This window comes from Candoia aspera, chromosome 1 (assembly GCF_035149785.1).
Source record: "Candoia aspera isolate rCanAsp1 chromosome 1, rCanAsp1.hap2, whole genome shotgun sequence".
Taxonomy (NCBI): Eukaryota; Metazoa; Chordata; class Lepidosauria; order Squamata; family Boidae; genus Candoia; species Candoia aspera.
The window spans coordinates 113,252,432-113,278,656 of NC_086153.1; the positions used below are offsets into that span (position 1 = coordinate 113,252,432).

General features: G+C 35.8%; 1 protein-coding gene across 2 annotated transcripts in view; it reads left to right on the plus strand.

Annotated features, from left to right (window-relative positions):
* Nucleotides 1-26,225, plus strand: part of EPHA7 (EPH receptor A7) — a 194,211-nt gene that overhangs the window by 55,308 nt on the left and 112,678 nt on the right. For both annotated transcript variants that reach the window (XM_063312012.1, XM_063312020.1), the window contains exons 4-5: nt 2,898-3,053; nt 3,853-4,188. In XM_063312012.1, the coding sequence (XP_063168082.1) occupies nt 2,898-3,053; nt 3,853-4,188 (492 nt within the window). The remainder of the gene's footprint in view (nt 1-2,897; nt 3,054-3,852; nt 4,189-26,225) is intronic.

Here is a 26,225-nt window from a genome sequence, read left to right on the forward strand (position 1 = left end):
GCTGTCTTTCAAAAGAGCTAAAACTTTTTGACTATTTACTCCTTGGCCAGTTCCAGCAAGCTGAGATATTCTGGTTGCACCAAAGGATCTTCTGCAGAATTGGGGGTAGAGCTGCCTACGGGCTTGCAGGCCATTTGTTAACTTCCCTGATCTTGAGAAAGCTAAACAGAGAGAGACCTGTTTAGAACTTGAGAGCCACTTTGTCGCAGCAGCACAGAAAAGAAAGCTTGGAGCATAGGAAAGCTGGTTGGTCTAACCAAAGTGCAGCACTGATAGGATTCTAGCTTTCAGCGCATACAATGTGCTGAATATATTGGTGTGCTATCAGAGACATTACTCCATTGGTTATAAATACTCCTTAGTCAGATTGGCACAATTATTTAGAAGAAATGTGGATCAATGAAAAACTGAATTTAAATCATTGATTAGTTTAGATTGGGAAGAGACAGCTATTGGGAGACTTTGGGCATATTTGGAATTTTAAAAACATGATGTACCCCAATATGGCTGCTATGGGGTAATCTGTCTGATCACAAAATGTTTGCCATGGTTAATATTGCTTCCCACAAAACACTCTCTTACCTGAAGACAAATGGGTGATGCTACTTACTTTCCCTTTCTAACCCCATTGCCAAATGTCCTCTAGCGCATTTCTAAAAAGTAAGGCATCTTTTTTAAAAAAAGGTAATATACTTCTGTGTGAGTGAGAGAGAGTATGTGTATGTGCATATTTGAGAGAGAGAAAAAATCAGAGCTCCACAAAATTGTGGCCCTGCCCTCTTCAGTGATGTGATCATTACCATTAACTGTGTAATTAATAACATTGGTAAATTGTCCTATCAGCTATCCTTCTAAAAATGATTATTTATTAAATCTGCAAATTAACAATCGTACCTTTCATTAAAACAACATTAAAAAATACTATAAAATAGCAATAAAATAACAGAGGTCAAGTTGGAATAATCAGAAGAGATAATAAAATTTTAGAAACAAAATTATATAACTGGTCCTGTATTATATATTATCTACGTTTATGCATCTTAGAGTCCAGGTTCAAGGAACACAGAATATCTCGTTTGTTTGTTTGTTTGTTTATTGCATTTATAACCTGCCACAAAAAAAATTACTGTTGCAGCTATGTAAAAGAGTGAACATTGAAAACATCTTGAGTAGTTGATACAGTAGTAGGTATTAAGAGGTAAGAAAGCTGTTAAATTGTTTCTGTGTAGAACTAAAGGAGACAAGGTAAAGCAATATCTTCTCTTGCTGAAAATTGTCGGGCGTAAGAGTTTTTTTATCCATAGACAAATATGCTTCAAGTATGAAGTATTAGAGCAAAAATAACTAATGAATGAAAGCAAACTTTACAAATCTGAAATATAGATAAAATGATCCAACTTATGAATTGTTTTTAGAATAACACTATACACTGAGGCTGTGACTCTGGTGTACTCATTTATTCCCATTCAATCCAGTGTTTAGATTTAGGAACGGATAAGAAGAAAAATAATTGGGTAAGGGTAGGATATGTGATTGATGTATGACAGGACAGGGCAGACAATCTATGTGTAATTTTAGGATCAATAAGTATTGGTTTTGGTGTACAGTACTGCAGTAATGAAAATAATTTAACTTGACAATTAGGAACTCAAACATCAGAATCCTAGCCTATATCAATTTTTCATTTGATTATTAACATCTGGTATTTTTTCATGTAATGTAGTCAGCTGAAATAGAGACTGCAGCAGGCTGAAGACTGGAACCATCAATGCATTTCTCTTGCACTTTCTTCCTCATTTGAAAATAATTGTTTTGCTGATGACCTGTTTTAATCGATTCAGCTTAAGTAGGAATCCATTACTTTGACTAGTTGGCCATTCAAACTGTTGTGAGGGACACACATTTAAAATAATACCTGTCTGTTTCATTCTCTGTGAACAAAGAGGTGCTCTGAACCTGCTGCCTGAAGTGTTGCTTAAGTAGAATCCCAGTGGCATTGTCTCTTGTGCATGCATATACATGCTCAGAATACTGGGGAAGATTCCTCCCAGCAGCCGGGCTAAGTCTACAGAAGACTGATCCCTTGCAACATGCCCCTCCAAATATTTTGCCCAGCACAGTTGTTTATCATTGTTGATTTTTTTCAGCTAATTGAACAGCCATTAACTATGATGCATGTTTTTAAAATGCATTTTTTAAAAACTATGGGAGATATTAGATATAAAGTGATAATACTCTTGTTACTGGTATAAAGATAATATGAGAAGAATGATGGCAGAAATACAATCTTTTTTTAAAAAAAGCATATTTTTGTGCTTGCTGAATTTTAAGTTCATATGATAGCAAAGAGCTGATATCAAAACTCATGTTGTACCAGTTTATATATACTCAGATTAATAGAAAATAATTTCTAAATAATAAAATAATTTCTGAATCATTTAATGTCTTTTTAAAATTGCATAAGGTCTTCAAGTACAATGCTTTGGAAATCCTTACAAGAAGTCTGTAAAAATAACTGGAATTATTACTTTGTATTATAGGGAAACAGGTTTTTGATGAAAAAATATTGTTTGCTTATGAAGAATTGTAGTCCATTTATGAACTGGCATTAGAACCAGTAAGGCAACAGATCTGGGCTGCAAAAGTCTGGATGAGCACGAGATGATAGCAAAGTAATGCAAAACGCCCTACCATTTTAGTGCCATCTCATGGGGCATCCAGATTTTTACAGTGTGATGACTCGAAAACCATAGATTTCCAGTTTCAGAAAAGAATGTGAAAGTTTTGAATGCGCATATTGAGAGCACGTATCATATGTTTTCTATACGCCTGATACCAAGGTATCTTTAAACAAAGACATACTTAAAATAATACCTGTTTGTTTCATTTTCTCTTAGCCTGTGGACGTGGATTCTATAAGTCATCTTCACAAGATCTACAGTGTTCCCGCTGCCCAATGCACAGTTTTTCAGACAGGGAAGGATCTTCGCGATGTGATTGTGAAGACAGCTATTATAGAGCACCTACTGACCCACCATATGTTGCATGCACAAGTGAGTTATTCATGAATATTGGCTGTTCCTAAGCCAGTCACAATCATTGTTCCCCCCACCTCTTTAGTTCTCTATAGCACACAAACTAACAGAGTAGAAGTGTTTTCAAATGCATTTTTCAAAATAGCAGAATGGAGAAAGTAAAACAAAAAAACGAAACATAATGTACAATCCAATAAATTTAATGGCTGTGTTTTTCAGCATAACCCGGAGAAGATGCTGAATAAACACATAACTGAAGGAATGAGAATGTGATTCTCTTATAGATGTGTTCATCATGATATATCTAATGTGGCACAGCATCAAATTAATATTTTCTGGGAAGAAAAGTAACCCATTTGTGGTTCAACTAATGAATGTTTGCAAGTCCCTCTAAACCAAAGCTGTACCCCAATATATCTGTAAATCATATTGCAACAGATTAAGAAATACCTATATTTGTTCCGATTCATGCGTTTCAAAAGGAGCAAAAAATCAATTTGAGGAATTCTCTGAGAGTCACCTTCAGAGGCACATTAACTTATCCCTTTAATTGCAGACAAGAAAAGCTGCAAAAGGTCTGTAGTAAATACACAGAAAATGACTTTTATTTTTGTTTTCTCAGTGGAAAATAAATACAGCTTCTTGTCAACTGAATTCAAGTAGGATTTTTTTGGTAGTGTGTATAATGGAAAGTTTAAATCCTGGCAAGCTTTGGCATGGGTAATTAAAACATGAGCTAAATTTTCCCTGCTGATTTTTTCTTTCAATCTCCAACCCCCCCACCCCCACCCCTGTTTTGTGTTTGTATTTAACAAAGGACCGCCATCTGCACCACAGAACCTTATTTTCAATATTAACCAAACTACTGTGAGTTTGGAGTGGAGCCCTCCTGCTGATAATGGAGGAAGAAATGACGTGACCTACAGGGTATTGTGCAAGAGGTGCAGCTGGGAACAGGGTGAATGTGTTTCCTGTGGGAGCAATGTTGGATATATGCCCCAGCAAACTGGATTAGCAGACAACTATGTCACCGTCATGGACCTGTTAGCTCACGCTAACTATACTTTTGAAGTTGAAGCTTTAAATGGTGTCTCTGACTTAAGCCGTTCCCAGAGGCTTTTTGCAGCTGTTACTGTTACCACTGGTCAAGCAGGTAAGTCATCATATTTTAGAGCATATAGAACATAGAGAAGGACGTTTGTTAACAGCTAAAAAGAGGCATAACTCATTGCACACAAATACATCAATCTCTACATTGCCGATGGCACATTATTGGGGTGACGCTAGTTGCACAGGTGGCTTTATGTCAGAGCATTTGGGTTACTGATGGCCTGAAGTTTTCAAATTCTGAGTGGCTGCCAGCCTGGATTTTGATGCAGGTAGGCTGGCCTCCTAGACTACTGTCAGCAAAAAGGCAAGAAGTAGGTTCTGTCACCAGTCATTTTGGTCAGTGACTTTAAATCAAATCAGATAAATAAAACATCTGTTCCTTTCTGCTGTGCGGAAAAAGAACTGATAGCTTTATATATACAGGTAATACCTGAGTACTTTGCAGATCCATTAATTTAAATAGATAAGTTAAAGGTTTGCTTAAATTTTCCTCAGTGGGGCTTCAGTATGCTTAATATCGGTTGAATTGTTCCTTATGAATTTAACTTATTTCTGTATATGTTCTTATGTGCATTAAGGGATGTCTAAAACAGAGAAACAGTTTGATTTACTAATTTTTCAAGCAACCATTTGCCTGTTTTTTTATAGTACCACCACCTAGTATATTCAGAGTTATATTTAATTTTGAAACAACTTGAAGCCTTCATTAGATTACTGATTTACTTAGTACATTCAGTATTCACAGTCTTCTTCCAAGATTATGCTTCCAGTTTATTTTGTAGCTTCAGTTGTTTTATGATAAAATTCAGTGAGAATATAACAATTATTCTTTGTGGCTTATATTTATGATAATCTGACAGGTGAAATGTCAGGGAAAATAACATCAAACTAGAATGTCCCCAAAGGGGAAAATGTGTTTTAGTGATTTTGCATATTGAAGTAGAAAATTTCCTATTCAGGTACGTGAAATGATAAATTGCTTGTTGATAAAATGGTGGTCTGAGAAAGCCGTGCTATGCATGGCTTTGTATTGTTGGTGCAAAAGAGATTGGTAACAGCAGCTGCTTCCTGAGATTTCAGTAAAATTCTACTGTGAAGTATGCTTTTTTTTCAAGGTTCAGATGAATAACTTTAGACTAGAGGGTTATTTTGGGAATATTGGATATTAGGTAATGCTTACAGTAGGCAAACTTTATGCAGAGAATAAGACAGGATCTGCATAAGAGATTAGATGAGTTCTTTTTATTTTGTTTTATTATTTCTTTTTTTCCCATCAATCCTCAGCCAGGCATATGTGCAGCCACATCATTCCAAATGTTACTGGCTAGGAACATCTCATATGCAATTCCCATGTAGCCCATTCTTTCAGTGTGCCCATTTTCACATTGTGTCATAATTCTTGGAATAATTTTATTTTTTTGGAATTAATTTTAATTTTAATTATTTGCTTATTTTATTAAGCAAAAATGTTCACACATGTGACCTGTCAGTAAATAGTTAATATTTAGCTAATAACATGTGTCAATTATTCACATTTATTTAGTATAACTTCCCCTTGCTCTAGTGTAAAAAATAATCAGAACAAATAAGAACGAAAATTCATGTGATGCATCTAAATTAAGTACTGAACTAAGGGCCTTTTCCCACTGTTGAGTTAGAGTGCCGTTTGCCCATTACTGAGTTGCCATTAAAACTATACTAGCATGATATTTGCTATCACCATTGCCAATCCCTATCATGTTTTATTGCCTCTGTTTCAAGTCATTGCAGCCACCTGATTTTCCTCCAAGGAAATACATGAGGAAGGCTGCCCTTAGATAAGATAAGGCCAATAGGGGAATAGCATAAATGGTGGGGGGCTGGGGGGGACTTGCTTTCATTTGTACAGCTAAGAATGTTTCTGTCATATCCATGGGCTGGGGACAAGATAAAGGCAACTTCATGGGGACATAAAAGAAACTGATGTTGGGAGAAAGAATCTGACCATTAGCTGTTGTCCTTCAGCAAGATACTGTTGCTTAGCCTCTACTTTTTGGGAAATAGGAATAGTGACACTGCAACACTGTGATTGTGAAGAATAAGATCTAACTTCCTTCAGTAGAGAGTTTTATAATTGGGATTCTACCACACAAAAGATCCTGCATATTTTTGTCGTCTGCTATAATGCCCTGCTCTGTTCCATGATAAATGTAATATTAAAATTTAAATATTAGAAATATGCAGTGTGTTTAGAATGCAAGCCATAGAAGCTGAAAAACACAGTTTCAAACAGAAAAGATGTGTTCTAGGTTGTAATGAGCCACTTTGGCCAGCATGGAAGAGTTTTGAGCTTGGAACTGTTCTATCTTGATCCTTAAAAGACTTTAAAACTTACAGAATTGGCAGAAATAGACCATTTCATCTTGAAAAGCTGTTTCAAGCTTGAAATAGATTATTTCAGATTTGGGATAGTTCAGTAAGAAAATATTTTAGACAGCCCTATTTAATATAATTGTATAATATTATGGCTTGTTAAGGATATATTTATATGGCCTTCTTGATTAGAGGTCAGATAATCAGCTGCATTAACAATTACGATTGTGAATGGAGTATACATTTCACAATCAGTCTTTACTCTTATACATTGTTTCTTTATATATTATTACAGCTAAGCCATCAGTGATGGATAGAGATAGATATAGTTATAATCTTTGTTGAGATGGAGTAATAAGAATGGAAATCTATAGAGAACGGTCATTCACGATATAATTGTTAGATGTGGCAAGTTGTAGTGAGCCTATTTAGTACATGGACTGTGTTAAAATGTTTTGTCTCTGTGTTATTAATGGGTAATGAAATTTAACCCTTTAATGAGGTAGCTCAGCTATTAAAGGGAAGAATTTCAAAGAACAAAGAACTGGTTGAGAAATGTATACAGTTCTGCTTCTGACACTGAAAGTGGTAACAGTCATGATGAAGACTAATTATTGATAGTCTTATCTTCCATTCATTTGTTTAATTCTTCTTTAAAGCAATGCAACTAAGTGGCAATCCGTTGGTTGTGGTAACAACTTCTCAGTTTAATTATGTGCACATTTAGTGTTATCAGGTATCATTTGCTCATTTCATTTATATATTGTCAAAATAATATAACTCACTATCATATGATTATGGAGGGGAGGGAGAAACTTTCCATTTCTCCAGCATTATGTTATTCACTTATGTCATAGTCCCACTTCACTGGCCATTTCTCCTCTTGTATTAAGCCAGGACATTGTTTATTCATTGCAGAGTTGCTTTAGACCAGTGCTTCTCAAACGTAGCAACTTTAAGATGTGTAGACTTTAACTCCCAGTGACTGGGGAATTCTGGGAGTTGAAGTCCACAGATCTTAAAGTTGCCAAGTTTGAGAAACATTGCTTGATCAGTTTGGTTGCTCTCCTGGGCAACTTAGCCTTGCCCTTATCAGTCCTCTTTGGATGCCAAAGGATACCCCTGTGGACCACTACTTATGCCCACATGGGGATGACTCAGTAGAGTCTCTGAGGCGTATGCTCTTTGTTGTTCCCTTTATAGCGATAATTCTCAACTACCCTGTCCTGAAGACATTTCTGGGCAGAGAGCACAACTTCCATTTCTTGTACCTCCTGTCTGATAAGAACTGAAATATATCATCCCAGCTTGCCCAGTTCTGTGCTGCTGTTTGTTCTGTTCACCTTACTTGTTGATGAGGATTTTGACTTTTATCTATTCATTTGTATTGCATGTTATTCTACTTCACCATTATTGTACTCCTTACCTTGTGTCCTTACATTTTTATTCTTTGCTACGTATCGTATATTTACTTGGTGTAGACTGAGATGTAGATAGATGGATAGACAGATATATTCACATTCACTTCGTAGGATTTATCTTGCTGTTTTCTGGACATTTGCCTGTAATAAATTATGTCATTTGATTTGCTATCAGCAGCTATGGAAAATTCAAGAGAATAAATCAATGTTTATATAAATTGCTATATTCATACAGCTCCACCCAAACATAGAATTGTATAGGTCTTTGTGTTTGTATAATGTTATACAATTAAAAAAAATGTCTTGAGGGTATAGGTACTTTAATTGAAAGGAATATGAGAGATAGGCTGGGCCTATGATTTTAAGCTAGTAGTGCAAGACACAACCCTTTCAGTCACCTACATACTCCTAGACAGGAAGGCAACCTGACTACAAATATTAATTTTATTTCAGTCAAGCAAGGAGTTACTTTATTTTTTAAAAAATAAATCTCCTCTTAGATTTAAAAGGTGAGATTTATTTTAAAATGTTTCTTAAAGCAACCTGTTACTCGATTCACTATAATTAATACATTGGTTATGTTGTTTAGGCCCAAACCTAACATTGCAGACAATTAAGGACATGCTGTCTGCATCAACTGCAGTATTTAAAGCTTCATTTGTGGATTTACCATTTTTTTCCCTGGCTGGCTATGAAAAGGTACAAGAAAAATGACTTACAATGTGCAGAAGAATAAAACAACAAAACAGCCAATCAAATCAAAGAAATCCATTAACACAGCACATTGGGGAAAAAGGATATTATCTGATGATGACTTGCTGAATTTAAATGTGCATATGTATTTTGTGCATGCTTTTGTCCCATTGATTGCCAGATTTTCAGAGTGCCTGTTGATGTTGATTTTCAATGGCTAAACATCCTGAATCTCAATATCAACAGGAACTAAGGGCTTGCACACAGTAAGCATTGTGCACTATGTGCAGAACAAAAAAATCTGCTTTATACATGGATTATTTTCTGTTCTGTCCATGGAACATTTTGCACATCCTTACTTAGAATCAATCATTCAATCAATCAATCAATCAGTGAATAAGGGTTTTCACTCCCATGTATATCAGTTTAATTCTGCTGAATTGTATGTGTCCCATGTATATCAGTTTAATTTTGCTGAACTATATGTGTTATGGTAATTCCTCCTTTTCTCTCTGTTTTGCATCTTTCATTATATTTTATTGCTTTGACAATCCTCAATAATTTAATATAATCAGCAAAATGATTCTGGTTCATGTGAGAACAAGTTAAATACACTCTCCTTATACAAATCCTTGGCAGGCCTACTATATACATCTACCATTTGCAAATTTTCCCATTTACTCCTACTCTCTGCTTTCATTGTTTTAACCAGTTACTGAGTCACATGAGGACCTCTTCTTTTATTCTGTGACTTATGACTTTGCTCAGGACTCTGATGGCTTTGATGAACTTTGTCAAAAGTTGTCAGTCCAAATAAACTATTCAATCTGTTTGCAAGTCTTCATTTTGAGATGTATTGAAATTCTCAAAAAAAATTGAAAGGTTAGTGAAACTAAGCATACCTTTTTTAGAAGCCACATCGATTTTTCTTCTGGGAGTTGTGCCTTCACATTTGCTTGATAATTTAATAAAGCATCTTTAATGACTACTATATAACCCTCACTCAATTTAGACATCATGGTGCGCTAACCACAGTAAGAACACTAGGCTTTCCATTGTACATCCAAACCATTCTTTAGAGCTGTTTGTTTATATTTGTTTCAAATCTGCTCAGCTTTCTAATCATTAACACTTCAGAGGCAATGGATTGGCCACAAGTATAGTATTTTATTTCAACCACAGTGTTCAACTACAGTTAAGACAAACCATGGCTTTTACTATCTGATTTGGTAGCTGAGTTATAAATCACTCAGAACATTATGCTTAGCTTGATGGCTGAAGAAAGTCTTTTCTCGCTCTGCAGTTAGACAACACTGACAAATTGAATAGGTGATGGAAAAGTAGGAATCACTATCTTACTGTATATAAAACTGTTCTATTATTGGAAAGCAGTGGGATTTCACTCTGCTGTTTCCAATCTGCTGTTTCTGAAACAGCCTTACTTGGCACTTTGTGGACCTTATACTGGTGGTGGTAACTTTTCTTTTATAGATTTCTTGTAAATGAAACCAGCTCGTTAGAACAGAGAGAGTCAGCCCTTATACACATACCTCTATCACCTATGAAATCTGGGAGTTAAGGGGAAATTTGGGATGTATTTTACTTTATTTATTTTGACTCCTTGATTTAATGTTTGTATTTAGGAGGAAAAACCCATACATTTAAGAACAGATGTAAGGTAATATAGTTTCATTACTTAGTGCAAAACCATAGATCAGCCTTTCTCAACCTTCTGACCCTGGATAAACCCTTTTAGGCCTCAGGGAACCCCTGCACATTCAGGCTCAAATATAGGTTAGAAGTTTCAAAATTATTACATTCATTTCATGGGTAGGCCTAACAGTTGTTGTATGTACTAACAGTTTTCTTAAACTAAAAATAAAGAATGAGACTTACCTCTTTAATGTGAAGTTGCCCAAATTGGAAATAATTTTTTTAATACATTGTGATCTCCCAGGGAACCCCTCGTGACCTTTCATGGAATCCTAGGGTTCCACGGAACCCTGGTTGAGAAACCCTGCCATAGATGTATCCTGCCAGAATACGAGAAAATATGTTAGCTACTTCATATGACATGACTCTAAGAGATGCAGACAAGAAAGATCAGTCTTAGAAGCATTGCTACTGCTTGTCTGAGCAATGCAACTTTTTCTTCTCAGTGCCAATGTAGACCATAGGAAACTCAAGCAACAGTGCCACTGTGAATATGTATACATTATTCACATTTTTCCATCTATGAGTGACATGAAATGGAGGATTTTTCCAGTCAGTCAATTAATTATCTATGAAAACTTCTCTTTATTCTTCAAGAACCAAGTTCATAAAAATTATAATAATCTTACATTTTATATTTCTCAATTTTCTAATATTTGCTACTTGTCTGTGGCAAAAACTGAACAATTCTGCTTATTTGATTTATAAATACATTTTGCACCTTTGTTTTAAAACAAGATTTTTATTTAAAGAACATTATTGAGACCCAAAGAATGAAACCTATTTATTTTACTTTATTGTTTTGAGTACAAAACAGTTTGCTAAAGAAATAGTGGCCTCTACAGTTCTGGGAAGAGGAAATATTTTAGGGAGAATGATTGATGACTATAATTATGTCTAAGAAAGCTTGGAACTCACTGGAGAGACTTGCTTCTATTCATGTGTGTGCAGTTACACATAACTGCAGCACACACACATCTATTTACTACAGAGAGAAAAAAATAGCCTTATTTATGGCTGTGTTAACTGCAATTCATACCATTCTTATTTATGACTGTGATTGGCTGTACTATGTGAAGCAGTAGTTACTTTATGTAGTCAGACTTCCTCTGTGTATATGTGAGTAAGCCTGTGCTCTGTATATTGTTATTATGCAATCAAATTAGGTGGTTATATTCATAATAGATCACTGATTCTGCTGTCATGTTTTTGTGATTGTCGTTTGAGTTTATTTACTTTTCAAGGTTTTATTCACAAAACACAAATCGTTGTGTAAAGATAGTATTTAATTTATTTAGAGAAGAATGGAAAATGACACAGAGTATATACAATTCATTACTCCTTTTTTGTTCTGCCTATGCAACATCAAATTTTAAGGAAACAAAGAAACCATGTAATAAAAGGAGAAAGCTAATGCCAAATCAGATGAGAATAAATGTGTAGGTTTTTACAATCAAATTCTTCGTCATTTGGAATAATATGGAGGAGGCTATGTGACAGATTTCATGACCCAGCTGAGGTCATGTTGTGCAGGATTCATAATATAATTATTTTATGTTGTAGTATAATTAAAAATAAAATTGGTATATAAGTTCATAGATTGTAGCAGAATGTCACAACAATGATACTCATTTATTTAGATCACTATATATCAACATTTTTTGAAAATAATTTTTTAAATTTCAATTTAAGGCTACATTCCACTAACCTCCCCAAGCTACTCTTTTAAAAGCCCAACTTCCCCTAATACCTGTTTTTATGAAAAACAATATATCCACCAATATGCTATTTTTAATTTAATTTTCCAAAATATACTCTTTGCCGAATGTAACTTGAAATCTGGACAAAGTGGCATAGAAAATAAAGCAAACAAATTTCTTTTTTTAAAATCTTGCCTTTATTATTTTTTTTATAAATAACTCAAGGTGATGAGCATACCTAATACTCCTTCTTCCTCCTATTTTCCCCACAACAACAACCCTGTGAGGTGAGCGGGGCTGAGAGAGAGTGACTGGCACAAGTCACCCAGCCGGCTTTCATGCCGAAGGCAGGACTAGAACTCACAGTCTCCTGGTTTCTAGCCTGGAGCCTTAACCACTAGACCAAACAGGCTGTGTTTTACTTATAATAGCAAACAATTCAGGCTCATATTTGTATTTAGACAGGGAGATCCACCTAGAAAGGTTAGTAAATACAAGCAATCCTCTCCACAATTTGGACCGGCAACGCAGTTGTTACATGAAGTGGTCACTAAGTAAATCCGTCCCTGTGTTTATGAACTTAACTTCAGCTTTCCTTTGCTTTACAGACCTGCAAAGGTCATAAATGAGAGGATTGGTTGCAAAGTTACTTTTTTGTCACCGTCTGAATGGTTGCTGCATGAAGCAGTTGCTAAATGAGGACTACCTGTAGGTTTTAGTGGACTATTCCTTCAGCTCCAAATGTCCATAAATACACTTATAACAGAGGGAGGTAAAGCTGCATATTGGATTGTAAGTCTTGCTGCGTGTCAGAAGTTTATCTTATAGGATGATACTTTTTTTCAAATAACTGAGAAAAGTTTTATAGAAGCAGTACATGTATAATATCATTGTCCTAACAGTCAGGAACCACGCTGAGATGAGGAATAAGTCTCTAGTATTTCTTACTGCTACATTAGACAGAAAATCCTAACAAACTGAAGAAGCGTGGGAAAACCCAGACAGATAAACCCCAAAGTCAAGGCGGGTCTGATCTGTGTCTCTTTGAATGGCTGCTCAACTCCTCACTACTACGCATGTGTTTTCCCCCCTGGATAGGGGCCCCCTCCTGCTCACCATCAGTGCTCATGTCAATCATTCTTTTTTTGTCTGTCTTTTTAAAGAAAAGCATTTTAAGAAGTATAAAATGCCTCAGTTATAAATTAGTGTTCCTTTTTCCAATTCAATTTTTGCATTTCTTTATTTTAACTGATGTCTCTCGAACTTAAGAAAATGAATATTTTCTTAATGAATATTTTCTTAATGCACAGGATATTTGTGCATGATATGATGCATGATATATAAACAAGCTTGATTTTACAGATTTAGTATTTTTTTCTACATGACTTTTTTTAAAAAAAACAACGTCCTATTATTTTTCTACATTTTAAACTTTATGTTAAAGTATTTCTACAATAACGTACAATGATGCATGCTGTTCTTTATTAAGTGTATTCCATACCATTTTATAGAAGCGATTCATTGACTATTTTACACTGGTTTAATCCAAATATTTATTTGTTTATTACTCCCTGAGTTAAATTAATATGTCAGTTATCTGACAGGATTTAGTAACTTATTTTATGCTTGAATTAAATGTAAAGACAGGGCTGTCTTGGCTGTGAAAAACAGGCATCATATGAAAAATAAGAAGGCCTGTCATTTCAATAATTATGGGAACTTTCATTTTAACATGCAATAAACTAGACTGCTATATTTTCTTTAAAAATGGTATAAAATGGTCAATATAGGAAATACTTATTCCCTGCTTTAAATTCAGTAACCACCAAATGTTTTCTAAATTTGTACTAGCATAGCATGAAGAACTAGAATAAAATAATGTTCTTATTTGTTCTATTTTGTAAGTTTAAGTAAAATCAGTGCTAGCATGTATCTTACTGAGGTAGTACAATACATTCCTAAATTAAAACAATACAAAAATGTCGGTATATGTTGAAAGACAATGTGCAGTGACCACCTTAAAAACAGAGTAGTTTAAAAAATGATGGTTTAAACAAAAATTTGCTTTAAGTCAGGCTCATATGTTTAGGAAGCAGAAGATTATATTTGATTGATTATATGCCATCAAGTCAGCAACCACATAGTTAGATTTTCTCCGTAACGATCTGTCCCTAACCTGTTCCTTCAGGTCCTCAGGTCCTCCAATAGTGTAGCCATCGCTACTGTGAGTCCATATACCTTGCTGCTGGTCTTCTTCTCTCGCCTTCTACCTTTCCCAGCATCAGAACCTTCTCCAGAGAACTAGGCCTTTGTATAATGTGTCTGAAGTAGGATAATTTGAGCCTGGTCATTTGTGCCTCAAGTGAGAAATCTGGGATAATTTGTTCAAAGATCCATTGGTTTATTTTCTTGGCTGCTTTGGTGTCTTCTCCAACATCAAAGTTCAAAAGTGTCAATACTCTTCCTATCCAGTTGCTTCAAAGTCCAACTTTCTCTTCCAGAAAGTGTCACAGGGAATACCATCGCCTGCACTGTTCTGATCTTTGTAGGTATAAAAATATCATGGCATCTGAATATCATTTCTAAGGCCTGCCAAGTGCTAGTCTGCGGCATGTTTCTTGACTGCTTGCTCCTTTACTGTTGGTTGTTGATCCTAAAAGACAGAAGCTATCACCACTTCCATATTTTCATTGTCAGTTTTAAGGCTGGTTATTCTACCTGTTATCATTAGTTTTGTCTTCTTTATATTTAATTGACTTTCAGTACTAGGGCTTGCAGATCCTTTACATCTTTGGCTATCAGGGTAGTGTCATCAGCATAGCATAGGTTATTGATGTTTCTTTCTCCAATTTTAAAACCATGCTCATCTTCCAATCCAGTTTCCCTTTATGTATATTCAGCATATAGGCTGAATAAATAAGGGGAGAATATGCAGCCTTGTCATACTCTATATGATAGTATCAGGTTATTGAAAAGTAGATGGCCAGATACCTGATATTTTTTCACCTCTGTTTTAATAGCAGATTGAGCAGAAATGGGTAATTGCCCTAGATGATGGAGAAGCTTGCCTAGACAAAGTGTTTCCCAATACTCAGGAAGATGACTGGTTTTCCTTCCTGAAGGCATCATGTCATCCCCCCCCCAAAAAAAAAATTCTCTGAAACAAGACAGAGCTAAAAAGTTGCACAGATAATCCTTTAGTGGTCGAATATTGTTAATTTATTAATAGTTTTAAAAGCACCAGCACAGAAATGAATCCTGAGTGTCTGTGCAAATCATTCTGAGTGGAATATACTGGTGTAGGCTTTTGTCTGTCAGCTGCTCGGAGGTACACCACAAAGCAGCTCACTGTGCCTCTGAAGATGCCAGCGACAGCTATTGGTAAAATATCAGACCAAAATAAAACTAGACCATGGGCATTCAGCCCCAAAGCTCATCATTGCTTCATTTTGAGGGGAATGCTACAAAACACTAAGGCAACTAGCATTCACCCATAGGTCTGTTTTGACTTTCCCTGATCATGAAAGATGCTCCCCAGGACTATTGCTCAAGCAAATTGGCAGTATATTTTAACTGCCAATACCAATGAAAGTATGGTGAACTTTTGGGAAGACTCAATGAAGAATATCATTTTGCTCATAAGAGTAACATAATTAAAACATTCTTCTGAATGATTTGCACAGGTCTGACAGCTCCCCAATTCTTAAGAGTGCATTATTTTTCCCACCATCATATTCCTTGCAAAAACACATATTCTTCAACACACAGAGCAAGCAAGCAAGAGAGATTAGTAGAATATTTTATTATATTTGAAAGTACTCAGGGAGGTTTCATTGCATGCTGCTATGGGTCTGTATGCAGTACACCATATTAATCACCTATGGATGATTACACAATATATTGTGTTATCATCTACTGATAACACAATGTATCAGTATTGTGTTCTTCTACGAAAGATAGGTCTTTAACACTGAAGAAATAATACATAATGTTGTTGGTAATTTGCTGAGATAGCAGTAAATTGCTAGTATTATTTGATGTTCTTTTCCTATCTTTAATGCTAGTATAATATATAATATTTTTTAAAATCTGTTTCAGTAATGATGAAAGAGAGCAAATCTGATACAGACAAGCAGTCCAATGGAATGATGTAAAAACATCTATGAAAACATCTGTATAAGTCTACCAATGCGGTAAATTAAAGCTACAAGCAAAACACATTTATCCAATTGGGTCATTAATAGCTTTAGTCAACTGATCCAAGCATAAGGGTAAAGGAGGAAACATAATCATGATACAAACTTTTAAAAACTTTTGGTTATATCTGTTAATCATTGTCATTCTTTTATACTCATATATTAGATTATTTATTACATACAGTAATCTTTTAGTGTGAAAATAAAATAAATAACTAAATGGTATAATTTACAGGAAAAAAATGCAGCCATAATGCATCCCACTTAAGAGAAAGTCAGTCATAAAGGGAGAGATAATTATTGCAAAGCAACAAAATTAATTTAGTATGACCAAGAAAGAATTATATATGTCATGTAACAAAGTACATGCTGCAGATACACATACAAATCCATATATCCTTCTTTTGGAGAGGATACAAAAACAAGACAAGGTGATGGGTGAAAAACAATTAGTATGGATTTTGAGTGAGCAGTTCTTAATTATCCATAACGTGTCGACATGAGATAATTACTATTCCAATTTTAACAATATTTGTGATTTACGGCAGTAGAACATGGAAGAACCAAGATAAAATAATTTGTTTGGTGTAAGAGTTACATAATAGGATCCTTACTTTAACACGAATCAGCAAGCTCACATCAATCATATGATATTATTGATTGATGGGGGGTTGGGAGGTTGCTATTATTTTCCTTTGTAATGCGTAGAACAGAAGCTCTTATAAATACTCCATGAAGTAAATACCCAAAGATAGATAGAGATTTCATTCTTGCACTCATTGAGAAGTCTGTACATGTTTCTGGTGTTGAAGGAGGGTAGGATTTGTGCTTCAAGAAATTGTAGAGATGTACCCCAACCTTTCAGTATGTGGGGCTCTGCTTTCATTAGAAGAGAAAGTAATACCCAATATCTATATAACTTACTGACTTCTGGACAGTGTAATCTTTAAGTATCCATCAGGATTAAATATGTTGTGAGGCATAGAAAAAACACATTTTTTTCTGAATCAAAGTATACAAAGACCAACTGCATTGTGAGAATTAAGTTAAATGGATTCTTGAAATATACCTTTGATAGATGATTCCTTTTCTGTGAAGTCCTAGGAATATTGTCAGAAACTTATAGAGGCATTTTATGTGTAAATATTGAGTTATGCAACAATCCAGTTATATAAGAAACTTAACACCTATTGTTATAAGCAGTCTTGAATTCCGCAATATCATGTAAGAATTCTGGCCTATTGGTTGGCTTTTACTGACAAATTTTCCACTGTTATTGTTAACATAAAAATCTTTTATCTATATCAGAGTTATAGTGTAAAGGATTTTGATGTATTTTCATCTCTTTTTTGGACAAACACCTGAAACTCTAAATATAATTGTACACCACTGGCTGTGTGGCAATACAACTGAACAAATTAGATATAAAATTCAATGGCACACATGAATTTATATAGAAATGTTCATTGTCCCATTTTTTCAACGTTATGTTTTTTTGTAATCTTTCCAGCGTACAGTAAATAGCATTCAAGTATGTGCCCCATTTGTTCACAAGACTACCATTATCCTGTTTTATTTCAAGAATGACTATAATTTTTGAATAGGTAACTATCTAGGCAGGGCAAAACAGGGTTGGTGTCTCAGTAAAATTAAAGTTTAGAAACTGATGATGGAGTTAAGAGTATAACCTAGCCATAATCTCTTATTTCTTCATAAATTATCTTTCTAACCTTGAATATAATTATGGTTTATGCCAATGCAGGTTTTGGCAATCCCTATTTCCTGACATTCACTGTCTCTTCTTAAAATTCTACAACAATCTATACAAGGTTTTGGGGCAACAACAACACGTTCTTTGCACAGCTGCTTAATCCTTCATAATCAGGCAAGTGAAGAATGTTTAAGAACAGCATGACTGCTTGCTAGTCCCTTGCCTTGGTTATGGTAGTTTGGTAGTTGTATTGGTGCTGTGGCATCTTCTTTCAGCATATGAATAATGCAGTGGCTAACCAGCTGCTGAGTAATCTTTCTGGCTCTGCCTTTCTCCTTCATCTTGTGTCAACTCCTGGAAAGGAGGGGCCATATTGTTCTCATCGTTCAGTAACCACTGGGTGCCTACTGACTGGAATTGCTAGGGAAAACGGCTTCTACTCTCTGGTTTTATCATACAGTATCTTAGTAAGTTGTAAAAACGTGCAATTGGAGATATTCTCAGGCCAGTCTGCTAACCACACCTGTATTTCAGTTCAGAAAACTATTTGGCATATTGAGTAATGCTTGGGAATTCCTGGCTTGCAGATTTTTTTTTGGGGGGGGGGAATATATTGACATTTGGAACTGGGTGAATCTAAGTTTAAAACTGGCATGAGAAGTTTAGAAGAAACTCTGACTTGTATTTACTTCGTTTATTCAAATTACTGTTTTGCTGCTTCAAGTTTGACAGACACCTTGCTGATATGAAATAGTTTAAAAGTGCCTTGTGGTTTCTTCCCCCTTTTAAGCATACCTGAATGTTACATACCTGAACAGTATGCTGTTCTTATTACTGTGACAGTTTTCTTTCTATATGAAATGATTTGTATTAACAGGTAAAAACAAGACTGCCTTCAAGTGAACCACAACCAGAAATAACTCATAGTCTTAGTTTTTACACTAAGTTGTTTTTATATTGTATGGTACAAGGAGACTGTCCTATCCATATTTTCAAGATACTGTCTTTTGCCTTATCAGTATAAAATTATGAAACTTAATAGGTGGTACTGATGCAAAATGCAGTAGAACATTTATCTGAGTTTCATAATTTTTCTTCTTTGTCACCTTTTTTTAAATGCTAATTTTGCATGTCAGTACTTACATGATTCACATAATCTAGTGTCTGTAGTATGCTCCTAATGCTAGCATTGTGCAAAAGTTCTGGATCAGTGTATGATTTCATTATTGCCCTTGCCAAAATAAAATTAAATACTGACTTGTTATTGTAACTTCAATTTTTGAAGGAGACATTTGTTTTGTTACCAACAAAAGACCATAGTTGGTGTTTCTAACGTAGTATTTTTTTTTAATGGTGCAGATACAACATTACTCTGCAACCCCTCCTGCATTCTGTATCACTTAATACATTTATTAATTTATAACATTTTATATGCCATATTAAATAGCTTGCTTTCTGTAAAACTGATGTTATATTGTCATAGCAAAGGTTAGTTGATAGAATAATTTCATATTTGTCCTCACACCTATTAATTATTTATCTACTTATTCATTAGCTTTACATCCTGCCTCTTCTGTAAGAGTTCAAAGCAGCATATATAGTACTCGCACCTCCAATTTTATCTTCTTAAGAGCTTCTCTGTAATTTGGACTGGACTGAGAGAAAATAAATATTCTGAAGTCACTCAGTGATTTTTCCATAGCTGACTGTGAACTTGAACCTGGGTATTTGTGATCCTAATTTAGCACCTTAAACAGTGTTACATCATCTCTTTAACTGTTACATAGTTTGAGGTTTTGGAGTTTAGCTAGTTGGCGATCATATAGCTTTGAAAAGTTAAGATGTGAGAACAGTCATCTTTCTTAGTTGCTTGTCCCAGCACTAAGTATTCAGGAATACAAGGGTTGAATGAAAGTAATGTCTCCATCTTCCTAACTTTAAATAGGGATATTTTAATAAATAAAACAGGAAAATAATCCTTGAAATGAGCATTTTTGTTACCTGTATTTACAACAAGGTCTTTTGTTATCTATATTTGCTTCTTCATATCATCACCATCATATGATATACAATTCTCCTAATGATGGACAAGCTTCTTAAAGCCATCACAAAAGAACTCCACACTTTGTCTCTTCAGCCAGGTCCAGAAAGCTCTTTGTACCTCTTCATTTGAGTCAAACAGATGCCCACAAAGGTATTCCTTCAGTTTGGGAAAATGTGGAAGTTTTATGGTGCCAAGTCTGGACTGTGTGGCATGGGTTAAGACAATGAGATCTAACTTCACAATTGCTGTTTGGGTGGCTCCTAAGGTGTGAGGCCTAACATGTTGCAGCAAAAGTTCCTTCTTGTTGTTCTGTTTAGACTATGAGATGATCATGTAAGTAAAAGGCATTCTTTATTTACAATGTAACTATGTACAATTAGCAATAGTCTCTTAAATAATAGTTCAGTTCAATTCAGGCCCAACTGGACAATGGCAGAGTGCTTGGCAAGATAGTAACACCAGGCTTAGCTGGAGAACATGAAGATGCGGCTGGGCTGGACTCAATTGGAATTCGTAGCCAGAGGGCTAGGCAGGACTCGACTGAAGTTTGTGGCAGAGAGACAGGACAGGATCTGGCAGGAACAGGTGGAAGGGCGACTGAACCAGCCTTGGCTGGAGGGCACGGCAAGACTGCAAGGCAAAATTCATCTGTGGATCGCAATGAGGCAACAAGGCTCGGCTCGCCTGGGTTCTGTTGTAAGGCGACATGACTAGGTTCATCTGTAACTCATGGCAAAGTGGCAAGGCAAGGCAAGACTCTACTGGGCTTCGAGACAACGCAGCAAGGCAAGACTCAACTGGGCTACGAGGCAAGACGAACTCAACTGGGCTTTGTGGCAATGCGGCAAGGCAAGACTCGACTGGGCTTTGAGGCAGGATGACGGAACTCAACTTGGCTGGGCTTCATGGCAGCGCGGCAAGGCAAGATTCGACTGGGCTTTGAGGCAAGATGATGGAACTCGACTCGACTGGGCTTCATGGCAGCAAGGAAGGATTGACTGGGCCTCGAGACAACATGGCAAAGCAAGTTTCAACTGGGCTATGAGGCAAGACGATGGAACTCGATTCGGCTTGGCTTTGTGGCAACATGGCAAGGCAAGACTCGACTGGGCTTCGAGGCAAGACAACAGAACTTGATTCGGCTGGCCTTTGTGGCGACGCGGCAAGGCAAGGCTCAACTGGGCTGAGAGGCAAGGAGGTGTGGCTTGACTTGGCTGGGCTTCATGATGAGATGGCAAGGCAAGGCTCAGAAGTCTGGAAGGGCTCTGGTTCTGTAACGGCTACAGGGCGAGGCTTCAAGAACGGTTCCGGCTTCTTCTCTTCTCCTAAGGAAGTTATTAGCTCAATGGAACGTTTGTCTCCAGTGACTCAGTCTTTGTGCTGGTTCCTTTTTAAGCCATTTCCTTTGCGACGTTTCTCCTGTGGAACCAATCGGGCTTCCTTTTGCTTGGCACACTTTTTGGCTCGCCTTTCTCTTGCACTGATTGGCGGCTTTGAATGTGACTCCTGATTTTGCCCAATCAGCTGCTCAAGACTTTCCCGCTCTGCTGAGTCATTTAGACTTTCGTCTTCCCTGTTTTGCCTAGCATAGGTTTTGAATTCCCCTTCCTCAGCCTCAGAGTCAGACTCAACTCTTATGCTTGTGCTTCTGAACTCTGCTTAGTTGTTTTAAAGTTTCAAGCATTGCATTGTAGTGTTCTAAGTTAATAGTGGTGATAGGCTCACCTCTAGCTATATATAGCTTTAATAAACAATTTGAATTGAAAAGGTTCAAGGAAATCCATATCAATAACAGCATTTGCATCCCCCCAAAAACTGTAATCATGCATTTTCTTGCCAAAGCCTGGGATTTGAATTTTTCCCCCCACAGGTGAAGCTTTGTAATTATATTTCATGGACTGATGCTTCATTTCTGAAGGTCATAATGGTAAGCCCATGTTTCATTGGCTATCACAATGCCATGAAGAAATTCCCCACCTTCTTTCTTGTTGAGTGACAATTGCTGTCAAATGTCAATTCTCAGCTTTCACCTCTGCTCTCAGCATGCAAGGAACACATCATGCACAAACCTTCGACTATTGAAGAACATCCATAATGCAGTGGTCCACATGTAACTCTGAAATTCCAAGCTAGACAGTTATTTCCCTTTGCGTGATCTGTCAGTTGCCCTTAAGCAGTTCATCACCTTTTCTCATGTGAAATTGCTCGGTTGCTGTCACAGGTTGTCTACTTCATTCTTGGTAACATACATCAGCTCTTCCAGGTTCACCATCTCTACATTTTTTGGCCCAGCAATGCATGGTACTCACACCAACACAGTCATCATAAAATGCATTTACTATGAATTTCAATTGGAGGGAATCCTTCAGCAATCAAAAATGCAATCACAGCATGTTGCTTAAAGTGCAGAGATGAGTACTAGCTGAAGGCGTCCATTTCATGAACAATAACCACACAATCTTTTCTCACAGCAACTTCCCTCCAATGGAAGTTAAATAACTGATGGTAAAGGACATATCACAGCTTCTAGCAAGTCAGTACTGCCATCTCTTGCTGACAGAACATTAGAGGCATTACTTTTCATTCAACCTCATACATTTCTGAACATGAGGGAATCATTTAGCTACATCTGCTTGCTTCTATTAATAGAAAATATTTACATGGACTCACCCAAAATACAGATGATAGTATGAACTTTCAGTGCAACCTATGGGAAGTATGATAGTAGCACTGGCTTGGCAACTATACTATTGACTTGGTATGCGTAAAGATTTATGCTACATTTAGGAAGATTCATTTTATAAGGATATAAACTTCTATCTTTTTCAATTTAGTATATGATTGTTCTAAATTTTCACAACCTTGTGTAAGAATGTCATTTATGACATGTAGTTTATTAATTTATCATGTTGGCTTTTTATAACATAGGCATATAATAACCTTTTTTTAAAATAATGAAAACACAGGATATCACTGCTGTTCCATCTTAGATGTCTTTATGTTTTGCAGTCTCTTTTTGCTGGAAATAAGATGCAATCTTACACTTTGCAGAAAGAATAAAATAAAAATGTATTCAGTAACTACAGTTACTATAGACTGTAAAGAGGCAAGGGTCTGCCTGAAGTAAATCTGTACTTTTTAATTTTTTAAAGTCTTTTGATTTATCTGTCACCTGATCTATCAGCAATGAATAATTTTCATGGAAGGTGCACTTTAATTACATTCCCATTTGACTTGCATTATCATGGCCTATCTAGGTAATTAATCTCACCAAGTATCCAATTTCAGCCTTTATTGCTGGTAGGCAGGCCTCTTGAATTATGTGTGCTTGAATGGGTATTTGGTCTGTTTTAAGCTAGCCACATCATGAGACAATTTTTAGGGATTCTACTCACCTCCTCTTAAAATGTGACCTGAACTTTGGAGTGATTTGGTTGATTCATTTATTTTGCTTCATTACCCAACTTTTTAGAAGCTTGGTAAAAAACAAAAATTGCTAAAGTAGCAAAGATTCTGACTGTGTGTTGATGAAATAGTTGGAAAAAAGATAATGCCTGCATTTACTGGGTCATGCTGCTCCATTATTCCTTTTTGGTAAGACTCCTGTGACTGGTTTATCCTACCATGTGAAATAGGATCAATGAAGGGAAAAATGGTTTCTCATCCTGGTTTAAGGGTGAAAAAATAATTCACCCACTGTTCCTGATTCACTTTATATTGCAAACAGACCATAGAAGGAATAAGATGCTTCTTTAATTTTTTAGGTACACTAATTGCCAGGAGGAACCAAGCAAGAATAGTGATATGTAGACTACATCAGTGATACGGAAGGATTAGGAGACTAGTATCTTTTGTTTCATGAATGAAGCTAACAGTTTGTGTTGTTACTGAGAGAAGCATACTCCATGCCACTCGCCACCCCTAAGTTCAAACAGTTGAATTTCTCACTGGAGTATATTTTTACTGTGATCCAAGTTCTCCTGTCTTTTCTGATGTAATGCTAAAGTTAAATGTTGCAAATATGTTAAATTTAGAATTCCACTTATTCTGAGGGGAATAAATGGAATTTAAAATGCTTGAGTTGAACCTACATATTAACACCCATAGTCTGGTGGAGAAGATTATTCTTAATTCTTATTATGTAATACTTTAATAGGATTCCTGCTAAGATCTGATGTAATTATGTTTATAAAATAGGCCAAGCTGTGGAATGTTAAAAAAAAAACTGTATAAAAGAAAATAATAGAAACAGGAACATAATTAGACCCTTGTACCTGGGTTTCTCTCTCTCTCTCTCTTTTTAATAAGAATTTTATTAAGTTTCAAGCAAAGATAAAAGCTACAGGAAAACAAAAAACTACAAAGAAAAAAAAACTAAAGTGTAGAAACACAAGAGAATTCTTTTTTTCAAAATTACGAAAAGAGGTGACTTCCGACTTAACAGCAAGGATATACAACAATTTTCCATAACCAATCCCTTACTCTATATTAAACCAAAATCACATTATTTCTATAAATCATTATATTGGCACATTATAAAAATCACTAAATACAGTTTGTTTGTTTGTTTGTTTATTTATTTATTTATTTATTTATTTATTTATAGATTTATTCACTGCCTATCTCTCCCCAACGAGGGGACTCTGGGCATCTTACAATAAAACAAGATTAAAATATAAAACCATTACAATTAAAAATATAATAAAAATATAAATATAATAAAATCTACATGGTGAAGAGATCTTAATCAGACCTTCAGTGTGGTAGGTCCCTCCGGATCACTTCATGGTGCTAGCCATCCCCATAGTTGATTCCTTCCTTTATATTAAAAGAAATATATATATACCTCCTAGTCAACTTCCCTCCCAAAAGATTACATTTATTTGTTTCCTTCCTACTACTATTCTATATATTCCTGTCTACTATAATAAAGAGCAAACTAAAAAACATATAAATTGTCTGCCGTTGTACTTGAGAATACAACAATTTTAATTATATTAAACCCCAAACCAGACATTTATTATTTTTTTATTTACCTTAATAATCTTAATCCAAATCATTAAAGATAAGTGAAATCAGCCAAACCCTGAAAGCAATCCAGATAAATATTCTTAAACCCTTATCCCACTTCAAAATAAACAGATCATTTACATATCCCCACAATGCGCACAGAGCTTTTTTCTTTAAAAAAATCAAACAGCCCAACTGCCCCCCTGAAAAACTCTCACTTCTCTTCAGGAGACCTCCCATACATAGTAACCCCTTCTTTTCCATGGCGTTCCACCAGAAGATCAACTTCACTTCTGGCTTGCAACTCGATCTCTCCCTTTAATTTCTTCAACTCGACTATCCAATCTTCATCCAGCATTTCAACAGAAGTTCCAATTTCACTCTGAGAAGAGACATTTCTGTCACTGTTAAATTTCTCAGTTTCATCCATGACATCCCCAACCAGATGACACATTTTAGACCTCATATTTTCCACAATGTCCTGAATGCCTTGCATAAAAACTAAGTAGGAATCAGAAAAAATATGTTTAAAATCTTGTTGGAAGTCAGAGAAAGTCTGTTTAAAATCCTCCATGTCTCACACAGTAGATTATGGTGCCCCCTAGTAGCTTAACCAGCGAAAGTTGAAGATAAGAAAGAATTCCAGAATGTATTTACATGAGCGAAAGTGAGATATGCAGATAGTGTCCCAAGGAAAGTAGAAGCAGAAAACTGAAAGTTCAAAACAGTCAATTCAACGTGTAGAAAAATGCTAATATCTTCAAATTTAGTACAAAAATCATGACAAGGAGACAATTATTTACTCTCAGTCCTCCTTAATATTTGGATGGAAAACAAAATCCAAAACTTAAAAAGAATGTTTTTAAAAATTGATCCCCAAAATAACAATAAGCACCAAGGGAACCCGCTTTTCCTTACTGTAGAAAGCCTCTCTTACAGTATGTCTACTTAAAAGAAATATAAATTGAGTGATTTAGAAACGGGGTGGCCAGTCTTAGTGTCCCTTTAAGGCTACAGCATGGCTTTGAAATGGTGATATCCCAGCCTTCCAGCTAGCTCTCACCAGTCGAGTGTGAACGCTGTTTGCAGTCTTCTGGCTGCAAGCAGCCATCTGGAGGACAGATGGGGTGATTCTAAGTGTTTTCCTTTTTCCGGAAAAATACTCCTGGGCTTCAGGAAAAACCTGCCTGAACCCGAAAAAACTGCCACATTGTCAGTTCTGCCCACTGAGCCCACGGGC